Consider the following 27,545-nt stretch of genomic DNA (forward strand, 5'->3'; position numbering starts at 1 on the left):
GAAATCCTTGGTCACAGTAAAACAAGAAAACAAGTAATTCGTGCTCCAAGTTTGAAGATTATTTCTCCTAAAAGCCACCACATGCACCAGGCTGACAATGCAGAGTATATGTTTTCAACAAAAATACAGAAATGTTTCTATCAAGGGAGAGCACCGCCAATGTGTACTCACTATTCACATCCTTTATTTTCCATCTAAATATTTTAAAATCCTCTCAGGCACCTCAGTGTGAACACACTTCTCTGGCTGTGAGACTTTAAACCAATATTCAACAAATGCTCGCTTACATTTTCAGCTACAAAGTCAAACCTGGAAACATTTAGGCGGTGGAATTGAAGCACACCTTTGACTATCGGAAGAGATGGATATTGCACTTCACCAAAATAAAAAAAAACATCCATTTTAGGTCCACACTGAAAGTCTCAGAGCTCAGATTTAATATAATGACTGCATATCTTCTGGTATTCTCCTCACTTTTATTTGGATCAGAAAACCTTGGGCACAGAAAATCAAGTTTCAATAATATTCCTAAACTATTTGCAGTTGGTAAGTCCCAGTAACACAAATAATTTTACACCCTGACAAATACAATTAGCATTTTCTTGCTTTAAATTAGGAAAGATTACATTCCAGATAATAACATAACCCATTATCATTTTTTAAACAGTTGTCATCCAGTGATTATAATGCAAAATGGTTTGGTTTTAAAATAATGATAAAATGGGTTACAAATGGGTTCTTCAACATCTTCCAAATCCATGCAAAAAATAAGAAACGTTTTACTTTTAAAGAACTTTATTTACATGTCCATAAAGCAAAGTCAAAGTCCATGGTTTAATCATGTAAATCCCTGTTTATGTGCCATAACAAAGACAATAAAACACATTTAATATTGAAGGTGAAGATGATTGGAGGCCACATCCCCAAACCCCAAAAAGTCTGATTTGTCCTCTTCAATGTGGATTTTCTGTCGATAAACATCTCATAAGTCACTTTTAAAGTAACACTGACAGCAGAGTACAGTCATTTTGCATCATTTGGACCAAAGCAACATGTCCGCACTGGGAGCTCTACAGCACAGAACATAATAGTGGTTATCCAGCAGGAGTTTAGCAATGCTCCAACATATTCAGTCTCTGTCATCTTATGTTTATCTCTTCATTCAAAGTGGTCCGATCATTTGAAGAAAAACAAAAGTTTAAAAAAATATTTCTTTTGCTAATTTCATCATCACTACAGAGGTTTTATTTTGTAAAAAAACCAAACAAAAACAAAACAAAAAAAGGAACAAAAATTTAAGTTCTTTGGAGGAATCCCACAGTCCCACAGCTACAGTGAGCCATGTAGAGCAATGTTTTTCTTTTCAGAGGGATGTCACTTGATGTTCCTGTCTGTCTTTCACAAAACAAAAGTTCAGTGTCTCTTGCTTTGATGCCATATTTTGCCCTTTACAGTCATTGGTGCAGATAGGCTTAGGTCCCGCCCCTGATATATTAGTAGCTGTTCAGTAGATGACTTCATACACTGTTGCCTTCTTGTCTCCCGAGCCAGTGACAATAAACTGGTCATCAGGAGAAATGTCACAACTGAGGACCGATGAAGACTCCTTTGACTGAGCACAAGCAGAAAGATATGAGCACACAAAAGAAGATTCATTATTATTTCAACAAACAAACAAAATGGATACACAATACAACAAAAAGAGCACACAATATACAACTTATCTGCTTCCTACCTGGAATATACTGGAGCCGTATGGGGTCCGCCATGCATTCAAGAGGTTATCTTTGCCCGTGCTCACAAACCATTTACCTACAGGACAAAACACACAGCTATTAAGCGATAAAGCTGCAGGAGCTGTGATACAAAGACAGAGAGGAAACACAACAAGAGAGAAAAGTGTGTCTGAATAATGAGAGGAGAGACATTTGTTCTGCTCTTTGTGATTAAATACCCCTGGGAACGTGATACAACAGAACAGGATGTGTGTACGTACCACAGTAGGCGAACTTTAGAGAGAGGACACAGCTCTCGTGGAGGTGCAGCTGGTACTTGTCAGGTTTGGAGACATGAAGGACTTCCACATTACTGCTCTCCATTCCCACAGCCAGCCACTCACCCGTGGGACAGTAGCCCAGGGAGAAGATCTGCACAAGCAAAGCAGGCCAAAAGGGGGCGTGAGATAAGAATAACAACAAAGACAACCACAACAGGAAAAGAAGAAGGGAGAGTCAATGATCAAGTGAAGAGATAGAAGTGAAAACAAAAACGCAATAGTGGAGGAAGGAGCAGAGGGGATAGTGGTGATGACAGAGGGAGGTGCGCTTAACAGGGCTAGAGGAAATATCAAGATTAAAAGAGAGGGAAAGAATGAAAAAAAGATATAAAGAAGCGGACGGGTCGGTACAAGGTGAACTATGTAAAGCACTATTTCTAGACAATTTAAGTGTAAAAAATGCATTAGTTTTGCTGCTGGTTGGTGAGTGCACACCTGTGAGGTGAAGTCGTGCTGCTGGAGCTGGCGTCCCTCTCGGAGGTCCCAGCAGCGGACAGTGTTGTCCAGTCCGCCCGTCCACAGTTTGGTGCCGTCATTAGAGATATCAATGCAGCTCGCTCCATCTGTGTGGCCCTGGAACTGTCTGTGGGAAGAGACATAGAAATACTTTTGGTGACACACAAATATCTCCACATGCTTGACTTTGTTATTCCCTCCTTTCTTATCTAAAATCCTCCCCTGACTTTTCCCTTTGTCTTTTTGCTGCTTATTAAATGCATCTCTAACCTGCCACCATTCTACCTCCCTTTTTAGTAGAGCCAGAACCAGTATCTTTTCTATAAATAGTTTGAGTTTGTCCTCTCCTGTCTCACCTGACGAGAGTCTGGTTGTGCAGGTCCCAGACCACGATGTTGCCGTCACTGCAGCAGGAGAAGCACACTTTGTTGTCAGGGGAGATGGCCAGAGCGTAGCAGGCAGGAGCAGATGACGTAAGCTCCGCCTTGATGCGAGGAGTGGGTGTGGCCAGATCCCAGATGGACAGTGTACTGGCCTCACCACCAACTATTAAAGTTCGCCCGTCAGAAAGAAGTTTGCAGGATCTGATGTAGTTATCCCGATTCTGAATGGATAAAATAAAAAGATAAAAAAGGGACATTTTCCTATTGATGATGATATACAGTTCACTGTGGAGGCTTGTAATGGTGACAAGGAGGGAAATGTTTCAGCAGACCCAATGTCATAAATAAAGAAGTTACAAGCTTTGGCAGGAGGACAACAACATTAAGGTTATTTGTCATATTAAGTATGCGAATAACTGCACCTTCTTCTGGGCATAAAGCATTTATTACAGGACATCAGGACCCAGCCTTCCCATTTCAGCCACAAATGTCAATCTAACTCACCAAGCAGTCGAGCTGTGCCATGGGGCTCTTGCTGCCCGGTTGGCTGATGTCCCACACCTTGACGCAGCCCTTGCCTCCAGTGTAGACATGGCGGGTGGAGGTGCTGATGGTGACCGCACACACCACCTCTCCGTGACTCAGGGTGTGGATCTGCCGCGCATGTCGAGGGATCCCCGGACCCAGCAGGGCGTCAGGGGGGAAGGGCACAGGCTGCATCTGCCCATCCGCACTCACATGGAACGAGTATGCTCTGGAAAGGTACAAAGAATATGTAATTTTTTTTATTTTTTAAACATTTTATACTTTACCGCGCATGCATTTTATAGCATTAAAAGAAACAAAAGAGATTTTCAACCATTATAACCATCATTCTCCCGAGTGTTGTAGTCTGAATTTATTTACAGCTGTGCTCATTAATAAGATAACCAACAGAGGAGATAACATACGGTTTTCCAGAGGCAGACTGCAGGCTGGCAGGAAGCCCAGGGACTCTCATGTGTGGGTGTGGGGACTCATAGCCCACCTGCAAAACATTGAAATAAGCAATCAGACCATCAACCAAGAATATCTTGTATTAGACCTATGTGAGAAAAAAGTTATGAAGGATCAGGAGTAAAGTTTTTACTAAAAAGGCTAATTGAAACTGTATTAGTGCAGAAAACTGTACAATACTGTAGAAAAAAAGCACAGAGCCAAGGTCACTGATTCAGAGTAAATGATGTTACTGGCGCTTCCACAGACACACTCACTGGAGCTGCATGCTTGTATATGCTGAGCTATTGCACATGACAGTAACACTGAGAAGACAAAGTCCTCTAACATACCACAGGGGAGCGGCCATAGCCTGCGGCAGCAGCTGCTGCTGCTGCTGCTCCGTTCATCTGGGGGGAGACCAGGTGAAGCCCTGCGCCGTAGCCCGCCGCCCCGGGCAGATCTCCATTCACCCCTGGAGGAGGCAGGCCAAATGCCCCAGGGGGGTACGCTCCCTGAACCGCCAGAGGGTTCCTCAGGCCAAGAGCTGCAGCAAGGTGACAAAGAGAAAGCACAATGTGAATCATTTAAATGAACAAATTAAAGCAGAAAAGTGAAGAGTGGACTCTGCAAGTCTGCTTTTCCCCAGAAAAATAACCTATATGGTATAACTTGCACATACCAAACCGTCTCCAAATATAAATGCTTCCAGAATGACATGTTATTGTGACTGACTAACTCAAAAAGCTGAAGCAAACAGAAAACACGGCACACTCCCAGTGCAACCTGGACCAACACTGACCCCTGCTGGTCAAAGTGCGGTCCTGCAGTGAGAGCAATGTGCACTCTTGTGAATCTCTATTTGCACTGTCTTATGTGTATGCCCGGCTGTATACGCCACACAGTTCTAACAGGTGATGTGAGGAGTATACAGTGGAATAAATGGAGGCTCATTATGAAACAGCTCACAGTCACAGTCCATCACCTCTCCTAATCTTTCCATTTAAAACGTGAGGCGCGCTGAATATTTTTGCCCACAGCTGCTTATTATGTCCAGATGGTGGTCGGCATTGGGAGCTGGCTGACACCCATAACAACTACTGTGGCCCAGTGCTGATACAATCTCTTCATGTTACAAAGCCACTGAATAACTGTCGTCCCAGCAAACACACATTCAGAGTTATAATTGATCCCCTGTGGGCTGTGAAAACCTCAGCCTGGGGTACAACGTTTCAGACATGGTGGACATAATAGCATATGAAAATACCATTACTGCTTTTTCTATTCGAGTCACAAAGTTTGGCTATCATTTCAAACTTACCAAGGGGGTCAACTCCAGGTTTACCCGGGACCGGCCTGAACTGAGGTGGTCCACTTGGCCCGGGGGTGTTCGACTCTTGAGACATGGGTGTTCCTGGCTTCATACCTGGGGTGCTAGACTTCTCCCTCTGCCAAAGCAAAGACACATTAGCACAAAAGGGAGGTAAATCAAGTGTGAACAGAAAATAAACAGTCTGTCTTTAGGAGTAGATGGATGTGGCCAAGGCAATCAGCAGTGAGGGATGGAGCAAGCCACAGGAGAAGAAGAATGGCAACTAAAAGCACAGGAACAAAACAGGAATGACAATGACAGGGTCCCAATGGGGCATCAAGACACCAGAGGAAGATTTTATGTGTGTGGAATGTTAAATAAACCCCAGTTGAATGGGGCCAAAGGATGAAATATGTTAAAGTATTGAAAGCTGCATGTTAAATAAAATATTTGTTTACCTGTGGGGGTTCTTTGCCGCGTGATGGGGAGGTGGCACTGCTGGAAGAAGCGAGAGATGTGGGGCTGGCTTGCGGAGGGCCTTCTTTACGAGACGGTGGCATTTTGTCCAATCCATTCTCCCTGGATGAATATGACTGCACACTGCGAGGAGATGAGGGGTCCTGAAATTACAAAAACATTTTCAATATAATATAGTTGTAAGATTCAAAAATATGTCTCATAACCCATGCACAAATTCTACTAATTATACTCATGTGAATAGGTTTGGATTTTCTGTAGGGGGCACTATAGTGCAAGCATGCCATCATTACTTTTAACTGCTGCTGCCAACCATCCAAGCTCTTCCTATTGATTCCTAGCTTGCAGCAGAACACATAAAAGCTAGAAGTTTCTGGCAGCAAAGTTTTCCCATAAAGACCCACCCAACAAGGAAATTTAAACCTTTCATCACAACGGCACAATTGCCATAATCCATGGCACAACTGACACTTTTACTATATTCTCCTATGGCAGCCAAAATGTCAACACAAAATAACTTCGAAAAGTATTTACAAGTTAAAATGATTTCAGCAGTTCTTCTCCCATCATGCATGCAGTCATATTGTTTTGTATTTTCACAAGTGTAGGTCACTAGGGCTGTAGTTGAAAATATCTTGGTTGATTAAAGATATGTCTTGCTGATCAATTAGTCGACTAAAATGGGGGTGTGGCAAAAACTCTCAAAAGACTATGTATCTGACCCAAAGTGCACCAAGGACTTTAGCCCTATTGTGCATGCTGGATATAAGGCTCTTATTACTCAGACGGTCCTGCTGGGTGTGTTTATGATTTATGCAGGTGAAAGCCATCAGGTGAGTCCTGCTCACCTCATCCACAACCAAATTATCATCACTTTTATCTGCATCGCTGCCCTGAAAAGACAAAAGAAAACAGAACAGACATTACCCATCTGACTCTGATGTATGCAAAAATATACATTCTCATGGATCTTGTTTGTGGATAGTTTTTATTTTATTTGATCAAAGTTGGCCCTACCAAAACAATCTCCTCCCGAATACTATTACATAACAATACATACAATTTGGATCAAATTTTCAGTAGTTAATTCTAAGTATACCATTAGAGTTACCAAGAGGACACAAATCTTCAGAAGATCCTTACTTTGTTTTGAGTGAAACATCAAATATGTGTTACTCACATAGTCCGTCATGAACTCCTTCTCGTCAGCTTTCCTCTTCTTGCCATTGCTGAGGTAGTCCGAAGGCCGACCCTTATCCCCATTGGACAGAGAGCTCTGTGCAAAGAAAAAGGCCAAGTCAGGCAAGTAGTAAATGGTGGGTGCTGTGAGAAGGGGGAAAGGAGAGAGGTAAAGGAGTAAAGAAGGAGGGATGAGGGCAGAGGAGGGAGGGGGGTGATAATGAGGTGAGAGCGACTGCATAAATCATGTCATAGCACTGGTGATGAATGTGATGAAATATGAGGCACAATCGATTGCCCGACTCACTGAGGAGAGAGAACTAGAAGGGCAATTCATGAGGGGGGATCCTGGGATACATTCTAAACTGCTGTTTTTACGAATATAATGGCTTTAACGAATGTTATGTATTTACATTATTATGACAACAAAATTAAAACTGTACTTACTGGCCCTGCTTCACGGTCTTCTCATTTCAGGAGGCAGTTTCCAAGCAAACGGGTACCAAGGCGCAGACACACATACAGAGACACAGAGACACACACACACACACACAGAGACACACAGAGAGACACACACAGAGACATGATTAGCTGCCATCAGTCTACCTCACTCGAACACTGATGAGTCAGTGGAACAAACTCCTAGAGGAGTGTTATTATCAGAAACACTACATTGCTCTGCCAAAAAACCTAGTGCAAAGCCAATCAAAGAAAACACCAGGTCAAAATTGTCAATTTACTTTCCCCACATCAGAAAGACTTTTGGACTGATCACTTATCCACTTCGTTCAAAGTTTATGCTTCTATAATAAATATTTTTAGAAAAAATGTTTTATTATGATTTGTGTCATACCTCTGTGGTGCTCTGCTGCAGCAGCAGCGGCTGCAGCTGCCTCCAGGTGTGCTCGCTCATCTTTGGCAGCAAGCTGTGCCCCCAGGGCTCCAGACAGAGCCAGCAGGCCAGAGCCCCCGCCCAGAGCCAGGCCGGGGTGGGGCAGGCCTGAGGGGTGTGGGCCCACAGGCAAACCCCCTGCATGTTGGGAGAGGTGCTGCGCCTGGAGCTGCTGCTGTGCACACAAACAACAAACAACAAACAGACAGAGAGACAGAGAGACAGAGAGACAGAGAGAGAGAGAGAGAGAGACAGAGAGAGACAGAGAGAGACAGAGAGACAGTTCTGGGTGACTTTTTAAATGACTGAAGCAAAGTATCAAGGTGTTGAAAAGAAGTAGGAAATCCTAAAAGGTGCAGGACAAAAGGCTCACTAGAGTCAAACCAACTCTCTAAAATCTGGTTTGGCTCCCCAAAATATTTACTTTTTAAATGCAAAAAAATATTTTAACAGGATGAATACTGTCTAAAGAAAAAAGGAGGAACGGGAGAAAAAAAATATGGGAGGTAAGGTACACACGCTATGAGGCAGAGGGGGGAGCCCACGTACCCCTATCGAAGCATTTAACTCCCCCATGGTCACCTGTTTGGCGCGCTCCATAGCCTGGACCACCTGCTGTTGATGCTGTGGGGAAAAATAAAGTCAGAATTTTTCAATATTTAGGCTCATCAACATTTTCATGGTCATCATATAAATATTTTTATATTGTATGGAGTATTTATATATTGAGTGGAATCACTAAAAGATTGAATGGTGGAATGGTGTAAGCATATTTTGGTGATAAAGGGGGAAAGAAATCACTGTCATTTGCAGGTATGTGGCTTTGTGTCTTTGATGCATGTCCTGTACATGAGGTGTGTGTTGGACAGGTCTGTGCCCGTGGTGTGTGTGAGTCTGTGACCATGGTGAGTTTCGTACCTCCTGCGACAGGAATGGGATGAGCTGTGCACAGATCACGTTGAGCCGTTTGGCGATCTCCGTCTGAAACAAAGAGCGGTGCTGTCACTGGTGATGAATAAACACAAACACAGATTCTGCTCAGACTGGAGCAGCACAGGTAACACACACAACTGGCTGTGGCCTGCTTCTCCCAGGGCCAGTACGGTAAATATTTCAGCTGCTTACATCTGGTCCATGCAAATGGAAACTCTGCCAGGGAGCGGGGCTAAAATATTCATGGGCAGCATCTGCTGTGGCCACAGCCAGCCCACACAGAGCGTGTGTATGTGAAAGAGAAAACAAGAGTCGCCATCCTCAGCCTGGAAAATGTGTGTGTGTGTGTCAGAAGGGTGAGTCTAGGTTAGTGCGTGTGATAGGACAGTACTGTGTGTGTCAGGGTGCTGTGTGTATGGTAGGGCTGTGCGTATGGTGGGGTTGGGATCCTGCTGTGAGTGTCTGTCTGCCTCAGACTGCTCCAATACCCAGCCAAACCTTCTATGCCATTTTATTAAGGCTCTTTCTATTCTTCCAGATCCTTTTCCATCAAACAGAAAAATATATCAGTCTTTCCATCCCTCCATCTCTCCATATTTGCTCAGCCATTGTAACACGTTCTGCCATGAGAAAATACACAAACATGTAGGATCCATGGAGGCACTCCTGAGCCGGTAATAATATGCACGCAGAGATCATGACAACATCATTACAGCCGCGGGCTGTTTGTCTTGCTGACAGCTCGACTCTGCTGTGTGTGTGCACGCTCACATAGACACTCTCACAGCTCTGCTCTAAAGTGATTTATTGATGCCTTTTTCTCACTCTTCCTCTTCTATAGTCTTCTCTCTCTCTTGCTCTCTCCTCCCCTCTCACCTGGACCTCTCCTCCTCTTTCACCCGCTTTCCATTTGCAGCTAAGCATCATGACCCCCCCCTCACTTTCCTCCAGCCTGGAATCCCTCTGCAACCTCCACCCCAGGGACACACAATGATTTCTTGTTAGAGAACTCCAACTACTAAATGACATCTTCAAGAGAGGCAGCAAGAGAGAAAGCAAGAGAGGAGTTAGGAGAAAGGGCAAGAGAGCAAGAAGATGGGGTGAGAGAGACCAAGGGAGAGAAGAGAGAGACAGAGAGAGAGAACGTAAAAGTAAAGGGCAGTGGGTGAGGACAAGGGCAGATTGGCTTCAGAAAATGACAGTCAATGAGCACAGACCATTTGAGGGGGAGCAGATAGGAGGAGGAACCAAGAGACACAGGAGAATGAGTGTAAGGTGTAAACTGAGCGTTTATATGATTTAACATAGAATTCAACTTATATCTGGGGTTTGGAAAGGTGCTCTGTATGAGCGGTCAGTCATGTTTCATACATACAAGTAGTAATAAAGAAGTAGGTAAGAGTGTAAAACAATAATAGTAAAATACTCACCTGTTTGTGCATTTCGATGTTAAGGCCATATGACATCTCATAATACTGCAAAAGAGAAAGAGAAGAGTTAAACTATGCATAATGAAAATGTATAAACGATTATTTAAAATCTCACAATCCTCACTTATAATCTCACTGTTCTATTAAACTCTCCAGCTGTTCTTTTCTAAATGCTCTCAAAGCAGCAGCATTTGCCTCTATGATGAGCCAGAGGCATGTGTCCAGAATGAGGTAGAGAAGGTGACACACTCCGCTAAAACCAGCTCCAATGTAAAGCATCATTTGACCCAGGCTTTTATGCTTTCTAATGTAAGTCATTTGACCCAGGCTTTTATGTGAGAGTGCAGAGAGCAGCAGAACACAGAGGAGGAAGAGCCTCAGAGACAGGTGAGGCTAGCCTCTCAGATGGACCAAAGGGGAGCATTTTAAAGTCAGATTGCAGGAAAAGTGACAGGCTGACATTTGCTTTTCAGCGTGGCTGCTTGTGGAGAGGAGATTGGCAGTTGGGCAGTGGAGCTGGCTGGCAGGATGGAGAGGGGATGGCAGATAGCACAGTGGAAGTGTGTAGGTGTGTGTATCTATGTGCTTTGTGTGTGCTCACTCCTCTTTCTGTGTGCCTCCATAAAAGACGCCTTTGCTGGCAGCTGGCAGCTTTGCTTTGCAGTTGGCGTGCCAAGTTTTGCCTGTTGCCTAGCAACATCCAAACTCCCCCAAATCAGCCGCCAGCAAAGGAGACCTGGCCTGCGCCGATGCCAGCTTGCCCCTTCCCTCCAGCTCTAAAACTTCAATCCCCCACAAGTCCAACTCTGTGCCAGCATCACCACACCACTCTGTGCTGGCTCTGCTCTGCACAGACACACACTCTACTGGGCCACAGGAGCTCCTCAATACAGTTACATCAACAAGAGCCCAAAACAAACCATTTTCTTACACCTGTCAGATTTACAGTCATTGGCTGTTTACAACCAAGCAGTTTAATCGCAATTTAGAGATTCAAAGTGCAGCGCATTTCTATCATAAAACAGATGTTCAAACAGGTTTATCTTAGACACTTCAATGCTTCTAAGAAAGCCTGTACAAAATATGGTTCATTCTAAAGTGTGTCAATGAGTGGGCAAAGTCTAGTCCGGCAACTATCTCCAGGAACAGAGACGGCCAGATACACTGCACTGAACAGAAATTGGTCTGCATATAGAGGTCTAGAACAGCACATTCAGTCAACAGCCATGAAAAGCCCTTGATTTCTACAAACTAATTTAATCCAAACTAGTTTGCAGCGTATGATATTTAATTCACAGTTTGGGCTGAATACGTCAGCCCAGCAGGATGTGCTCTCTCAAACATGAAAAGAAAGGCAAACAAACAGACAGAAGGCTGCACGCCCATGTAAACGCTGTTTATTCTGCTCCCTCTAATATCTGTGTGCCCGTGTGTGTGGTCTGCTGCCTGGGTTTTGGTGGGTGTTGTTTGGCAGCTGTAAGCAGATGAAAGGGATTCAGAGGCTTGGCAACACACTTGTTGAGAGTGAATGCTGTGACTGTGTGTATCTCACCATAACATAGTGTCTCTGGATCTCAGTCTTCTCTGTGGCCAATTTCTCACATTCCAGCTTTAAACTGCAAAAGAGGAAGAGAAACAGTTACCATTGGCATGCCACTGCAAACACAAATGCATAATAATATTACAGTGTGCAGCATGAGCACTAATAGCTCTGCTCCTCGCACAGAGCCGAGGGGGGAGAGGGGGAACTTGGTGCTGACAGCCCATTATCACCTCAGAGCAGAGCAGAAATAGACAAAGTCACGCTCACAGCCTGAAATGCAGCCAACACTGTGAGCGGGCACATCCAAAGTGCCTCTGCTCTTGCATGGGCACACGCTGGACAATTTTAAACCCACCTCTGTGTCCTCCACTCCTTAGTGTGGCCTCCCTAACTATTAATCAGCCATTTCACCTTGTGAGAAAAAAAGCTTCACAGTTTAAGTTACACAGCAGAATTAATTTATCCCAAAAGGCAATGATTAAAAAGATGGCTAATCCTGAATTATTATTCCAACATCTTTTTGATTACTGGCATTGACCACATAGTCTTTGAGGGACTCTTTTGTACTTCTAATGGAAGCACCCCACTTCCCACAGCATCCTAAATTGGCAGGATTAACAAACACACACCTCCATACAGGGTTTCTCAAAGCTCATAGTCCCTTGCTTGTTATCTCGACTGCTCCCCCCTCCCCCGGTGAGGAGGAATATTTGACCAGAACTTGTTTGTGGCTAGCCGTAGATTGATTGAGGAATGGTGGTGGGGAGGGGGGGGCGTGTGGTCATTTGGTGGAGGAAAATTAGAATAAGATTAATACTGCAACATTAGCCTCGACCGCAACAGGTAATAACAGCCCCCTCCTGCTCCTCCACACACACAAACCAATAATTGACTCATTTATCATTGCCAGTCGGTTGAAGAGGAGAGAGAAGAGAGGGAGAGGGGTGGGTTATGGCCCCTGCCTTATAGATTTTATTACAGTGGAATTGCCTCTTGGGGCCAAGTCACTCACTGCTGGGGTGAGGACTAATGTGACCATCGCCACGGAAGGTTTGTCAAGCAGCCATCACATAACCGGGGAAAAATAATAAAAATATGAACACAAAAATAACTATTGACAGCACAGAGTAATGAAAATGATTGCTGTTTGATTTTTGCATGTAAACCGCTTCTGGCTCCAAACGAGACACTTTTACCAGCCATATAATTGACTGATTTTGTTTTGATTGATGAATTGCGTGCATGTACTGCCAAACCTGTAACATGACAATCACAATTATTCAGAGAAAATTGCAAGAAAAGACCCAGGAAAGAAGAACAAGGATAATTTAGGTATTTTTATTCCTAAATGTCAAGCATCAGTAACAAGTCAATGTTGTTATATATGGTAATTTTCTTTTCCTGGTAATTCTCTTTAAATGACAAGGGAATTTTTCAGACAAGTTTACTTTTTTCATTGCCCATTCTTGTACCAAATTATTGATATCCAACATATCTACAAAGTATCATTATCCTTTAATTGCTCTCCAGTAACTTTGTATGAGGTACCAGACATATTTACTCACTCATTAAAAGAAGAAAAGAACACCTACTGTTGTTTGAAATAACAAAATTTAGTTTGCAGTCTCAAAGAGGCTCCTTTTTCTTGGTAGCCAGAACACTATGTCTTGCTAGGACAAGAGGGCTATGAAGTGTAAAAACTGACAAATTATTACATAATTACTGCAATGGAAAAGTCTCAACATACTTGTGGTTTATTAAATAGGTGAAACTGATATAAGAATGACCGTTTTTGTGGACCATTTGCCACGCTATACACGTTGCACAACATCACTACATAGTTGCTTCGAAGATGGACACTTCTTGTGCTTACAGCAAAGACCCCAAGGTCGCACTCAGAAAGCAATAACCGCTCCCTGCAAAATGGACTTCAAGGAATGAAATTACTGTGTGTGTGTGCCATTATGTGACTGTAGGAGCATAAAAGAGTTGGAGGGGGAGACGAGGGAGGGAGTGGGGAAGAGAGCGGCGAGCAGGAAGTGGGTATTTCATGTCGAAATGATTGCCTGTAATAATTAGTCTTTGGCTCGGCACCATTTACTGAGAGAAATGGAGGGGAGGGGGAGCGACTCAGAGGAGAAAACAAGAGTGAGTGGCAAAAAGGAGAGAGAGGGAAGATGAGATGCAGAGAGTGTGTGTGCGCGCAACCATGGGCTCGCTTCCTCCAATCTTTCACTGGCGCTGACAGGAGATAAGATGATCAGCCCAATGCGCTACAAATCTGCAGTCTGCCAGCCCTGAGACAGCTCTGTCAGTGCAGCACTAGCACACAGCAATGCTTAGGTGTGGGGACATACATATACACAGAACCAGGCTGCACTTTGGCATGCTAATGAGATGCACATGAATGCACACACTTACATGAGTCTACAGACAGTGAAGCAGCTAATTAAGACTCCACACTTTGCATATGTGCAGTGTTGTACCTGGGCAAGCTTTGAGAAGTAAGAAAATAGCAATGACTTTCACAGTTCAATTTACTTCATTAGTGCTGTTGCCGAGTTGGTACAGTCAAAGGAAAATAGCTGTAAGATTGCAGTGAGGAGGATAAAAGTGTGTTGAATTTTAAGGAACTCACTAAAAATGTTGGGTTTCATTAAAGTCACATTTGTTTTAATATCATCTAAAGCACAATGTGTTTATTTATACTTTATAACTCACATGTTAAGAATTCTGTTAGCTAGAGGCTATATGGGAAAGTAACAAATATAGTGTACATCCTGAACCAATACAGGGCAATGAAGCCAAAAAAATGCACCACTTTTTTTTTTCTTGAACTGAATAAATATGGTGTTCCATCCCAATTTCAAGAACATAAACACACATTTTTAAAAATAATTTATTCCTCCAAAGTCTGAACTCTGCTCCAAACAAGATGCTTTTAATGCCACAGGACCGGCTGTTAACTTGTCCATTAAAAAGCCCCAAGCAAATGTAACAACCATTTAATTTAAACCAACGCTTCTTGATTCAATCATATTCAAATTGATTATTTGCACATCTCTATCCTGAACAGTTACACAAGCCCGTTTTGAAATCAGATCTTCATATTGAAAAATTAGGAGTATGCAAAATAAAAAGGGTTTCAAGTCCAATAGCAGGCCAGTTATAATTTGACATATTATGTATTATTCATTATTTTCTTTTACAATAGACCAGACAAAATGCATTTCATACTCAAAATACTTTAGTCTCTGCAGAGTGACCATGCATTAGAGGACAAGAGCTGCTCACAGATGCATACAGGACATGAGAACCCTTCAGCAGCCTCATTCAGAGACAGATGGAGCCTCGTAGAGAGAGTGCCAGCATTGGAGCCTTTACAGTGTCAGGACCGTTTAGCCCCCAACCTCCAGGTACGCCACTGTTCACTTTACATCTCATTAACTATTGATCAGCCCTTCCCTCTTCCCTCCGCTCCACTGGAAAAAAAAAAAAAAAAAAAAAAAAACTAACTGCATCTTCGGTCTGCAAACACACACAAGAAAACACACAGGGGACTCACCCAACTGGCCTGTGTACTCTTTCATCAGCTCTCAAGGGCGGAGAAGGCAGCGCAGACCAAACAAAGCCAGGATTCAGTCACTAAATAGCAGAGTGTCCACAGGGTGCTCTGCTGCCACTTACCACACATACAAGACACAAGGGAGAGGCTGGCTCACACACACACACACACAAACACACAAACACAGCTAACCACAAAGTCAAGTGCCGCCAGAAAACAAATAGAAACTAAGGGTAGCTAGTTGTCATTGGCAATTACCTAAATCATTTAATTATAGGTGTGCCAAACAAACCAAATTATGTGCATGCCGAAATACTTGTTATGTAAATACACTTTTGGGTAATGGGGTACCTTAGGGATGTCACACTATCATATTCTGTTGTTGGAGCTAAGATATGTTCAGTGACAAAGTGAAACATTCCAGGCCAAGTAATAACAGCTTCCATAAAAAAGTCCAACCAAACCTTGCCAGTTCTACCAAAATATACCATCTTGAAGAAAACAGCTTGCTAAATATGACAAGTATATATAGTATTGAGTTTTTCCCTTAATATTGAAATAGACAGCATTACGACCAATTCTGTATGTTCGGTCAATTAATTAAAACCACATTAATTGTATTTTGAGTGACTCCCGACTGCAATCTCAACAGTTTGGCTTCCCTGAGAGAGCCACTCCTGTTGTGCTGCGGTGTAGTTAGCCACAGACGAGAGGCAGAGCTCTTGAGCGTTGAGTGGCAGTGTACAAGAGGCTCAAAACCTATTTGACTCGGCAGACCACACACACACACACGTTATGTTTCCATGCTTTGTGGGAACATTAAATTGACTTGCATTCACTCCCTGGAGGCTGGAGCTTAACGATAATTACTAGTTGTCTAACTTTAACACAAATGAACCCATACCTTAACTTAAAACCGTAATGTTGAGCTAATATTGAAGTATTTACTTACGGGGGATCTGTTTTTTGGGTCCGCACAAAAGCAAAGGTCCCCATAAAGTGACTATATACAAATTTAGGTCCCCATAATGTGATGGATACTCACCCACACATACTGCACACATACAACCGCCTGCACTCACCACAAAGCTGTATATGTTTGTAAGAATTACAATAATGACAGTTCTGTCAGCAGCTCCCTCTGTCTCTCTTCACTGATTACAGGCTAGGTACACGGGTAACACACACATTCAACCAACTACCCTAACAACGCAATTTAAATCATGTCTACTGAGATGATGAATTTTATAAAACTTTTTGTACACTCACCTGCACAAAATTATCAGACCACTTTTGGGGTATTAATGAAGTGAAGCCTATATTCACATGGGATTTAATTAAATGTTTTAGTCTGGAATAGTACCACCAAGATTAGTGGTCAATGTTTATATTCACTTCAAAATTGAGACAAATAGTAAACAGAAACATAACAATACCTAAGTATTCACACAGGACACAAGGTTTTCCTAAAATAAATAACCAGCCACATAGCATGACTGGGGTAGGCATTAAACAATGTAGGTGAAGCGTGCCCCATAGTAGATACTGGGTTCAAATATGAACTGAACAGTCAACTCTCTGGGTCACTACCCCTGAATCCTGTATCACCAATAATAATAATAATAATAATAATAATAATAGTTATAATGACAGTTAATACAATTTTAAACACCTATTTATATTAATTAACCCCCAGAGTCTTTGTGGCATATACTTGTTGCTCTATATACCAGTCACATATGGCACATAACACCCACAGAATTAGTAAGGAACTCCTCCACACATGCACACATGCACACACATGCACACATGCACGCGCACACACAGTTGCAGCTCATGAGCACTAATCCCTTCCCTCCATCTCATTCCTGGCATCTAATCCAACATCTATCAGAACCAGCCACCTCCTCAGCAGTCAAAATACACTGCTAATCCAGGCTATATCCAGACATTATTGTGTGCAGATAATTGGGGAGGCCGGTACTCATGTCTTGAATCTGCCACACTATGGTCCATCCATTGGCTCTCCTGGCTTTGGGGGTACAAGAGGCTCTGATTAGGTGAGGTGTGTGGATACAAGAGTTTGACCTGTCTGCTGCTGGACTAAACAAAGACACTTCTAATCCTGGTGATTGGGAGCTGTCTGGACCTGTACCAACTGGTTAAATTCACTTATTTTGGGGATTCCCATGGTGTTTGGTTGCCTATACTTCAACTCATTAAGAATAACTATGAATAAAGATGACCTATAATCAAATATCCAATGTTTTGTAGGAGGCAAAGTTTTAATATGCTTCACCAGTTCCCTTTTTAAAACAACACACAAACACTGATAACATTATTTTATAAATTGTTGAGGAATGGGATCATGGCAACAAAGTGTCTGGGGTGAGAACAACTGCCTCAAAGAGTAAGTGGTAGAAGATGAGACATTTATAAGCTTAAAAATGAGAAGAATCTGACATTTTGCAGTAGGAAATGTACAACTCTATATTCTTTCTCACAGTGTATTAGCAACAAATACCACGACTGCTTGTGTAGAAATAAGAGCACCAACTCATTTCAATGTGCAAGTTGAGAGTCACATGTCTAGTAAACAACTGACACCACAATTTCCTCCACATTGCTGTTTGTCCATGTTTCCTAGTTATAATAATAGATTTGGGATATTTTTTCTTGGTGCACCTTGGGGCTGTGCGTCAAGGTTAGACTGGCCTAGAAACATGAGCCAGAGTTGCTCACACAGCACTGAGAAACTGCAACCACAAGCTCGCCATTGTCCCCAATCACTTCCCTACATTGGCCTTTCATTCATTCATTGTTTATTCTTCTTGAAATAGTTCATTGTGGTGTGGAGAGGGCACCAGTCCAGGTGTTTTGTAACATGAGGTGTGCCACTGAACTGCTGCCAGAAGAGCAGATAAAACTGTCCTGATCACAAGAGCTGTGAACGGCTCATGTTCCCTTATAGTTCTGTTACGATCAATCTCAGTAAATCAAAAGGTATGTGTTTTTTACATTTAATAATTGATCAAAATAGGTATACCAAGCAATACAGATACTTAATACTAATGCTGTAAGAGCAACAATGCACAGTTCTAAAAGGGAAGTTAGGCTGTGCAATTAATCAAATCAAAGGCCAAAATTAAGTCTATACTAATCATCAATGATGAATTTTTAATTCAGAGGTCCAAGGACAATCCTGTGTCAGTAAAAGCACGTGGTTTGGAGTGCAGACTTTTGTATTGTTAAATTTCAGAAATTTATATTGAGAACTAGTTTTATTTATTTGCAATAAGAATTATGATCAATCAGTATGAGGGAAAATCGGTTTCTGTGTGTTATTATTACTCCAGACTCCTCTCCTCCCACAAATAAAGACATGCATGTGTGCAAGGCATGCAACTGAAGAAAGGTTTTCTGTCCATGTCCTGTAACTAACTAGGCTGATGTGTACCCAACCTGAGGCACCATGGTTACCAAGATGCACACATGAACCTGCGGCCCATCTTGACCACCACGCAGAACGCCTTCATCACGCATGAGTCTCTAACAAAATCTCGTAAAATATGCATATTGGATTTGAGCACAAGTGCAACCTGCAAATACAATCATCCTTCTGTTTGCATGCGTTTGAAAAGCCAACAGACTGAATTAGATAAAAGGTGGTCATAAAAGTCTAATACATGGGATTATTCTGCAGTGTTTGTTCAAAGCTTGGCCAAACAGAATAAAAGAGGACACACACAGTAGCCCAGAGGTTCGAGGGGATGTGGACTGAGAAGGGCTTATAAAAGAAGTTTGAAGTTGGATGGCGGCGAGGGAGGGGAGACTGCAGCCAGCTAAAATCAAAGCCGAATGAGAGCAGAGCATCCACGGGAGGGGGCAGAGGACCCTGTGAAGGTGTGCCAAGAGATGAAGAGGAGGGGAGCAGAGAGTGGGAAAGGCTGGGACTCCAGATCCAACACAAATCCCACATTCAAAGACTTTGAGGCCACTCATTCCTGCACATGAGGAATGCAGAGGAGGAGCCTGCATACGCACTACGCACTCATTTGTGGAGGCTGCTGGCCAAAGACAACATTTGCAGAGTACCTGCTGGATGTGGGCCAAGAGAGTTAGTCAAAACATTGCATATGTTTGGCTCACATTATCACAGGCAGAAATTTGGAGGCTGTGTGAATAAGTGGACATCAGCACAAAGGAAAACCTGGAGCGGATTTAAAGAACCGATGGAAAAATACATAACACCTTTATGCACAACCACTGAGCCAATCAACAGCCTGATTCAACAAAGGCCCCTACACTGTGATAATACGAACATCAATTAGAGTGTCACACCTGTGGTACTGGGTCTGAAGGAATTGGAACTCCTCCTTGATGCGGTCCAGTGTCTCTGGGTAGGTGAGTTTCAGGGACTGAGGTGTACCTGATGCTGCGGCCGCTGCAGCAGCTGCTGCCACTACAGAGGCTGAAGACCCCGGGGGTGGCTGTAGAGGTGCCTGAGGAGAGAGGAAAACAATCAATCAAACGTACTAAAGTAGTTGTTCAGTAAAACATCAGGCCCAATTTATAAATGCAAGGAGAACATATTTATAATTCCAGCACTTGAAATTGCCTACAAGTTAGTTTTCAGCGCCATAAAAAAGTGATAAAAATACCATATAGTAATAAAACTGAATGAAATGAAGTAGTAAGTATTCAAAAAATTTGTTGTCTGTGGGCCCCTCCCTAACACTGTGCTTAGTCGCCCCTCTCTGCAGGGTCCAGAGCAATTAGGAGGCTACAACCATAGGGGTAATGCTGCAGGACAGGCTCACAAAGGGGGCTGAGAGCAGGGCTGGTGGGGCAGTCAGGAGCTGTACGTCTCCCTGTCTATTTGGCTCAGTGTCAAAATAACAGGCTGAAGAATCTGCCGGGGCCTGGGAGCTGCTTCAAGGGCCAGCAGCCTGTGGTCAACAGAGACACTGAAGTTCAGTGACAGGCATTAATGAGCGTCTCTGCGGAGAATGCTCTGTTAGCAGGTTAATCTGATACAAATATCCAACCTGTGAGGCTTGCCCACTGCTATAAACTGTCTCGCCAATGTCAGTTAGGCACAGTTTTTCCTCCCACAGACAGTAATGGAAAATGAAAGAGGCATTTGTTTTCTTGTTGTGCGCATTCTTTACCTGTAGTCTCGGAGCGCTGTCTGGCTCCCCAGTGATTGATAATAATGTAGCCTGCTTCCTTGGGCTATTTGCAGGCATTTGCATTTAAAGAAAAAGACGTGTGTGCGTTTTTGTATTCCAGTGTGCAGCCTCAAATCACGCAGTGAAGGCTTAAACCAGACTGAAAGGAAACTTGGTCCATCCCCCCTTTACACTTATGCAATTCTAGATTCTGTGCACAATAAATATTATGACCAACAATTACAGTAGATTTAAATAAAACTGTAAAGAATTTGAGAAAAGAAGGTTTAAATTATGACTAATATTTAAAATCAATGAAAACTGAATTGATACCATTACTATGATATTAAGAAATATGGCTGAAATTGTCTTGCAAACCACTTTCATTTTTGGATTGAAAATGGTGAAGCCACAATAATACACTAGTTACTAAATACTGGAGGTGTGAGATGAAAAGCTGATTATAAAAATAGAAAGGAATAGAAAATGGCACTTGTTTAATTGAATGTTAAAAAGATTTGTGGCTGTTTTACAGTCCATTCACTATTTGTGTAATACTTGAACATCAGACACGGCATTTGAAGATCATCACCAGGATGATGATATATATACGTATACACATATACACATATACACACATACACACACACATATACATCTCAGGTGTTGCTTGTTGTAATTCATACAATTGTAATGTAACTGTGTATATACCCAATTGTTGTCTTGTTATTGTGTCGATGATGTATTCTCCAGTAAAGAGCCATCTTAATAAACCCATTCACTACAACTGTAATAATTAATTTGGTTTAAGAAAGGAGTGCACTTCTCCGTGTTCTACACTGATGTCTGTCACACACTAATGGCGCTTAATTAGACACTTATAATCACAACAAGTCGGGCTCCAAGGAGAGTGGCAGCACTACTGTTCAGCTGAGGGATAGAGGCGATGCGATGAGACAGGGAAATAAGGACTAAGAAAGGCAAAAGACCATAGGAGCGTGCTGTGGCCTCATTGTTCCTCTTTCTAACAAGCTGCTCTCAATCTGTCGGCCAGATCCCCCTCCTGGAGCACACACCAACATCACATGCGCGCACACACACACGCGCACACACAGACACACACGCGCACACCACAATGCTCCCACAAACCTCTGATTAAACACACAGCCCCTCTCTCCTCACACACCAATTACTCTTCACAGCAGAGGAAAAGAGCACCAAGGCCATTTTATACAAGATAGAACATGGAAGAAAGGGAAGATTCTCCATCACTTTAGTTTTTCTAAATTACATCCTTCTTTCTTAAACCACAGTGTTATCTATGGAGTCTCAGGTGAGAAGAGAGGTAGTGCCCACTGCCCAGAATACAAAATGAGAATAAAAATAGGTTTGAATGAATGCCATGAACAGGGATATTGCACTCTTCAAATGAAAAAGGAAATCAATTGTGGTTCAGTAGGTTAATGATATGAGAAAGGCGAACAGGCAACAGTGTGATGATAAATATGTCTGACACTTCAGTTCATTTTTACATCTAATACAAAAGTAAGTCAACGGGACAACAGCACACTCCCTGTGACTAATTCACAAAAACATCATACCACTTTATAACTGCAGTAACAAAACCACACCAGGCCTGTCACGGTAATTAATATAATCGACTTATCATTCAGTATATAAAAGCTGGAACAACATATTTTTGGGCTCAATATTTATTGTGTGTGCTTTTTCTTTGCACTACTGGGAAATCTTGGGTAATTTTCTGCCTATATGATAAGATTTAGGACGTAAAAGGTTGAATTAATAACTTCGTTGACTCATTACAGATGCAACCTAAGTACTTAAAAAAAAATAATTGCAGAATGAAACACTTAATTGCAACTCATATTTTTTATTGTACCTTTAGAATAGTTTATTTGTAAGTAAGTAAATCTTTAATTTATATAGTCTTCATTTGGTTGAAATCTGCTCTAGGGTTATTGTGTCAGTGCATAAATTTGTTTTTTAAACATCTATATTTACTTCCGCAATATATTGTACTTCAAAATTTGTTATCACGACAGTCCTAAACCACACCACTCATATCCTGCTGCTAGCCAAGCTGCTCAGTGACCAAACAGCTGATCAGTCTTTAATGGCAAAGGCCAACCATCAGTCTGACCCTATGACCCTCAGCAATGGATCCAGTTCCACCGAATCACCCGATAATCCCAGTCATGTCTTTGCTCCAAACAGAGACAAGGCATCTGCCCTTGAACAAAGCTTACATAGACGGAAATCTCTTTTACACAATTACACACAAGATCTTTTTGAAGTCAATCTGTGTGTGTGGTAATATGAAGAGAAGACTGAGATGGGCCCATGTGGACAGGACAAGCTTTACTCTGATATGATTAAGGATCATCTGATTACTCAACTGTTTAGACAAATCAGAGGAGGTGTTGGGATCATTGCCATTGCACAATGCAGGCAGGGAAAGCCTAAGCTAAAGTTAGTAAAGAAGTATCCCAGTAGAAAGAGGGAAGCCTGTCACATTCGATGTCCAGGCACGCGCACACACTAATCTGCTTTAACCCATGAAAGCCTAAGTCTATTGCAATGATTAAATGAGGACCTGATGATGAAGGGATGAGAGTGGAAACACAATGAGTTGTCTATGGGGATTTTAAGCACATGCCTTCAGTGAGAGGCAGGGAGCAAAAATCCAATCAGGAACTTCACACATATTGTGTACACATACAAACATCTCAGCAACCCACGCAAGCGTGTGTAGGCCAGCCACAATAATTACTATATCAACTTATCATTCAATACCAACATCATCGATTTAACAATATATTTTGGAGCTCAATATTTATTGTGTGTACATTTTCTTTGCATGGATGTTAATATTTTTGTAAAATGTTTAAGTTTTAGTAATACAATATGATTTGAGCTGTAGAGAGTTCAAGAAAGTAACTTCAGTGGCATAAAGTGCCAGTGGCATAAAGTAGTTTCAATATTACCATTTATTGCAATATATCATGCTTCAAAATGTGTTATTGTGACAGGCCTAGTTATATGGTACACTGGTTTACACTTACCAAGAAGACACAATACCACATATTTTAGGTGGTATCTCTTGATTGATAAAACAGTACAATCCCCTTAAAACCTTGCAGTAATCAAAAAGGGTTTTAACACACAGTCCCATGACCTCACATCCTCCCTCACTTGCTTGTTGAATCACACAGCCTCAGGAGCATACTTGCCCCCACAGGTCTGCTCTAGCTCTAAAAGGATGTGTGCACTCCAGACTTCCTCAAGTATTTACAAGTACATATGCACTTTATGCTGTTCATGAGGGAAACAGCAGTACCAATGAGAAACCACAGGATGCTGCTGCCCACACTGATGGATAATTTGCTAATGGCTGTAGCTGTTTAATGTCGCTTTACAAAATCCCTTCATTCAGTCTTCCTCTTCATGAAATGTCTCTGAGAAAAGTTGTTCTGGATAATCACTGATAAATTCCATTTGGAGGGGACACAGGGACACTGGCTAGCATCCTGGTCTTTCACAGGATAATGCAACATAAGTTACATTGCAAATTTCATGAATGTAGTTTGGATGGTTGTCAATATGTGCATTCTTCAGTTACAGTGAGGTGAACTGTGCATTCTCCCACCATGGCCCTCAAGTGTGGAATATATTACAGCCCTTGCAACTTTCAGGTCAAGCAGAAAACAATAAACAAAAGAAGAGTAAGAATCGGTTTGCACCAGTCTATTGTCTATGAGATGTTTACTCTTTGCTAAAAGTGTCATACATTACAGCTTCAGGTAGAGGAGGGCATATTTTAGAAATAATGATAATAATGTGAAGGTTTGTGAAGGTTATTAAGATATGAACATTTTGAATATGTAATAAAAAGATTACAAAAAATATACAGATCAACGTACATGGACAGATTTTTGTACATTTCTGTTTGACATAATATCAGGATAATAAAAAGATTTTCATTTTTGTCAATATCGCCCACCCTTAACTTCAAGCAAAAAGTGGTTACCATTATTGAACATTTGCACAAATGCAATGTAGAACATATAATTTTGTGTGTTGTTTACAGCCAGAGGACCCCCCACCGTTTCCAGAGCTGGATGTTAACACTGCTGTTTCCAGCTTTAAATTTGTCCGTCCTTCAGAAGAGAAGATGCCATCTTTGCTGCCTGCTCGATGTAGCATTGCCCATTAGACTGGCCACTAATTACACTGCTTATACCCAGAGCCTCACATCACAGTAAACACCCACCCAGCTCTGCCTCGTTCCCTCTCATCTTGCTACCTCCGGGAAGGCACATACTATTTACAGCACCTTTAACAAGGCCTAGACAGAAGCGCTAATGACATTGTTAGCCAAATTAACGTAGATACCTTTAAGGATCATAACGGCTAATAAGCTTTCTTTTTTGTATAGGTGAAGTTGGCATCACTCAAAATATTTCTAAATGTTTCCTGGAGCTAAATTTTGGTTTTTACTCAAAGTAAATATTTTCTCCATTATTTTCCAATACATAGTCACCTCCAATCACACAGTATTAGACAGTTGGAAGAGGACTGCTGATGTGGCAAGGTGATTTGCATTGTTCCAGAGGCATGCGGTGAGGAATAATGACACAGCTCTGTCGCCCCTGCTGCTAATCTCCCAGTGATTCCTGCACTTAGAGGGGAGGGGTCTGCCAGGCACCTGTTTTCATTAGCAACCACACATCTTTCTTTACCGCCTCATTCCTCTCTCCCTCTCCTCTTTCTCTCACCCTCTCTCTCTATCCCTCTCCTCTCTTCCAACCCACAAGCCTCGTTATTCAAATTTCCCCGCTGTCACCCCACATTAGCAGCGTGCCACAGTTTGCCTGTCAGCTGGCTTAATTGCTGGAGGTGCTTTCCTTTTATTAGGTAAATCCCACATACACACATACACCCTACTGTTAGCTTGTTCTCTCCATCACCATGCACATCTGCTAAACCAGAATTTCCTTCAGCCTATTCACTCTCCATGTGCTCAGCTGATCAATGGTCATTCACAAAACAATGACCAATGTTGATAATGTGGCCGTGGGTGGAAAAGCATGCATTAGTATTTACAAAAATGAAAAAAGCAGAAAATTAACTTCATGAAGAGATTTTGCATGCTGTCAGTGTGGGTTTTTAGACAAGCTTGAATATCTGAGTACATGTGCTGTGCAGCTGTACAATGGATTTCTAAAACAAAATCTACTTTGAAAATATTTTGGCCATTTGTGGTCATGTTGATGGTTGATAATTGGCCATTTCAATACGTTTTCCCTTGTAAACATCTATTATCTTTTTTGTCCTGGATGAATGCGGATCATAAAATGTGGGTCACACGCCTGTATAAAATATGGGTCATCCCCTTTACAACACCTCTGTATCCAGTGATGACAGCTCCCTGCCAGTGTAGCATTTCAGAGATGTAGCAGCTCGCCTTAGCTGAGTGGCACTGGCAGGAGGTGCAAACAAGAGCATGGTGCTGTGTGGAGATGTGGTCCAGGGTTAAAACAGGGCCACCGCACACCACATTCCAGTCCGGACCGCCACCGTCTGCCCCCCTACGCCCCAGGACGCCTGACCATACATTAAGATGTGGTTTGGAGCTCGCACAGGGAACACAGGCTAGATGAGAGGGATTGGGTTTACAGTGCAAAACCTCAAAGCCACAGTCTGCCTCCTCTTGCCCTGCTGCCTCCTTGCACTCCACTACATACACTGAAAAACATGTGGAAAGAACAAGCTATCACAGGGAAGTATAGAATGGAAATCTGGCTCAATTGTAATGGAATCTGAGTATGCAGCCAACAGTCTATAAAACCTTTAATTTCTGTGAGGAATTGATTAAAATGCCATCTACTTCACACTAATCTGGTTTCTTTGTGCGACATGAATGTCAAAACACCATCAGGGGTGGAGGGTGGGAGAGAAGGGGTGCCAGAGGGATGGAGATGAGGGTTAGGCAAATGAGGAGGTCTTAATTGATACTTCATACAGCTGGAGGATCAGTGTTTATGTATTTTGAACAGCTCAAAAGAATCTCCGCAAAAACAAATGAAAAGAACATTTAAATGCTTTATATTAATAGTATATAAGGACGGGTAAACAGAGAAGTTATACTTCTACTGGCCAATTGCTGCATGCTGCTAATATTAGATTAAATAACTATGAGAGCCACTTGTCTTCAGATGGGCATTGAGTGAAAGTGTCAACAAGCTCGTCTCACTTTTCTGCTCTCAGTCTGAAAATAAACGTGAGAAATACACTCTTTATCAAATGGGTCAACTTCACAATCGCTTAAATGAAGATACGATGATCATATGGCTACGGTGGCCATCAAGGACTGGAGAATTGCGCACAAAACACAAAAGGAAAGTTGTAAGAGAGGCTAAACTGTAACTGTGTCTGAACTAAAAACGATTACAACATAAGTTAGACAAAGAAAAGTGAAGTGATATATTGTTACATTGTTTACAGGAGCGGTCTTTTTTCTTTCTACAAATGTACTTGCCTAAAATGATGTGCGTAAAATGGCATTCATTTACTTGTGACAAATAATAAGAGCAGTTAACTACTTACCGGTGGTCGGTTTTGAGGAAACATTTTAGCAGCCGATGTGTGTGCCTCCCTGTGTGTTTTTTTTTTGTCCTTCTTCTTGCCCTCCTTTGCTTCGTCGAGAAATGCGAGCTGTGGAATCACTATTGTTGCCTTCAGAGAGGCATTTGGCCTGTTTTCAAAGGTAAAGCCAAAGCTAGTCTCGACTCGCTCATTCCTTGCTTCAAGACTCCTTTGTCCTGGGTTGTATCTCCAAGCGCACACCGCACCACACTACAGCGCACCGCGTAGTTGTAGGCGAGGTTGGGGAAACCAGCCGGGTAGAGGAGGCGAAGCTAGCTTGTTTCCTCCGCTTTTACCGCGCCCAAGTCCGTATAACTTGGCGCTTTCAGCAGATCGGGTAGCCCTGTCCTGTCCGTGTGGGTTGTGTGGAAAGAACAGGCCAGAGCAGAAGGAGACAGTTTTCTTGAGGCTTCGAAGACGGACACAGCAGCGGCACATTGAACGCACTCTCTTTTGTCTTGCGCGCTGGCCTGCACTCTTTTCACACAGCACTCCCCAGTCCCTCAC

At 42.4% G+C, this 27,545-nt stretch overlaps 1 protein-coding gene across 6 annotated transcripts; it reads right to left on the bottom strand.

Annotated features, from left to right (window-relative positions):
* Positions 1–814: 814 nt before the first annotated feature.
* tle2a (TLE family member 2, transcriptional corepressor a) lies at positions 815–27,545 on the bottom strand. Of its 6 annotated transcripts, none has more exons than XM_055165023.1 (20): positions 27,000–27,545; positions 19,543–19,703; positions 11,646–11,709; positions 10,094–10,138; positions 8,649–8,711; positions 8,313–8,354; positions 7,692–7,902; positions 7,286–7,302; positions 6,840–6,935; positions 6,508–6,552; positions 5,641–5,802; positions 5,192–5,318; positions 4,224–4,417; positions 3,846–3,922; positions 3,400–3,649; positions 2,869–3,116; positions 2,492–2,639; positions 1,997–2,147; positions 1,736–1,812; positions 815–1,612 (listed from the first exon to the last, which is right to left on the bottom strand). In XM_055165023.1, the coding sequence occupies exons 1-20, from the start codon at positions 27,021–27,023 to the stop codon at positions 1,505–1,507; spliced, it is 2,310 nt and encodes a 769-aa protein (XP_055020998.1). In that variant the 5' UTR covers positions 27,024–27,545; the 3' UTR covers positions 815–1,504. The 6 variants fall into 6 exon arrangements, with proteins under 6 accessions (XP_055020998.1, XP_055020997.1, XP_055020996.1 ...); XM_055165022.1 differs by having other exon boundaries at positions 7,692–7,905; XM_055165021.1 differs by having other exon boundaries at positions 8,280–8,354.

This window comes from Boleophthalmus pectinirostris, unplaced genomic scaffold (genome assembly GCF_026225935.1).
Source record: "Boleophthalmus pectinirostris isolate CB_2022bp ecotype Guang Dong unplaced genomic scaffold, ASM2622593v1 HiC_scaffold_7, whole genome shotgun sequence".
In the NCBI taxonomy this organism is placed as follows: domain Eukaryota; kingdom Metazoa; phylum Chordata; class Actinopteri; order Gobiiformes; family Gobiidae; genus Boleophthalmus; species Boleophthalmus pectinirostris.

Excerpts from the sequence above, each read along its gene's own strand:
- tle2a (XM_055165018.1), bottom strand. The coding sequence starts at position 27,023 with ATGTTTCCTCAAAACCGACCACCG. Across the intron at positions 11,710-19,542 it reads CTTCAGACCCAGTACCACAG|TTTAAAGCTGGAATGTGAGA; the intron begins GTGTGACACTCT and ends CCTCTTTTGCAG. Across the intron at positions 3,117-3,399 it reads TGGCACAGCTCGACTGCTTG|AATCGGGATAACTACATCAG; the intron begins GTGAGTTAGATT and ends TTATCCATTCAG.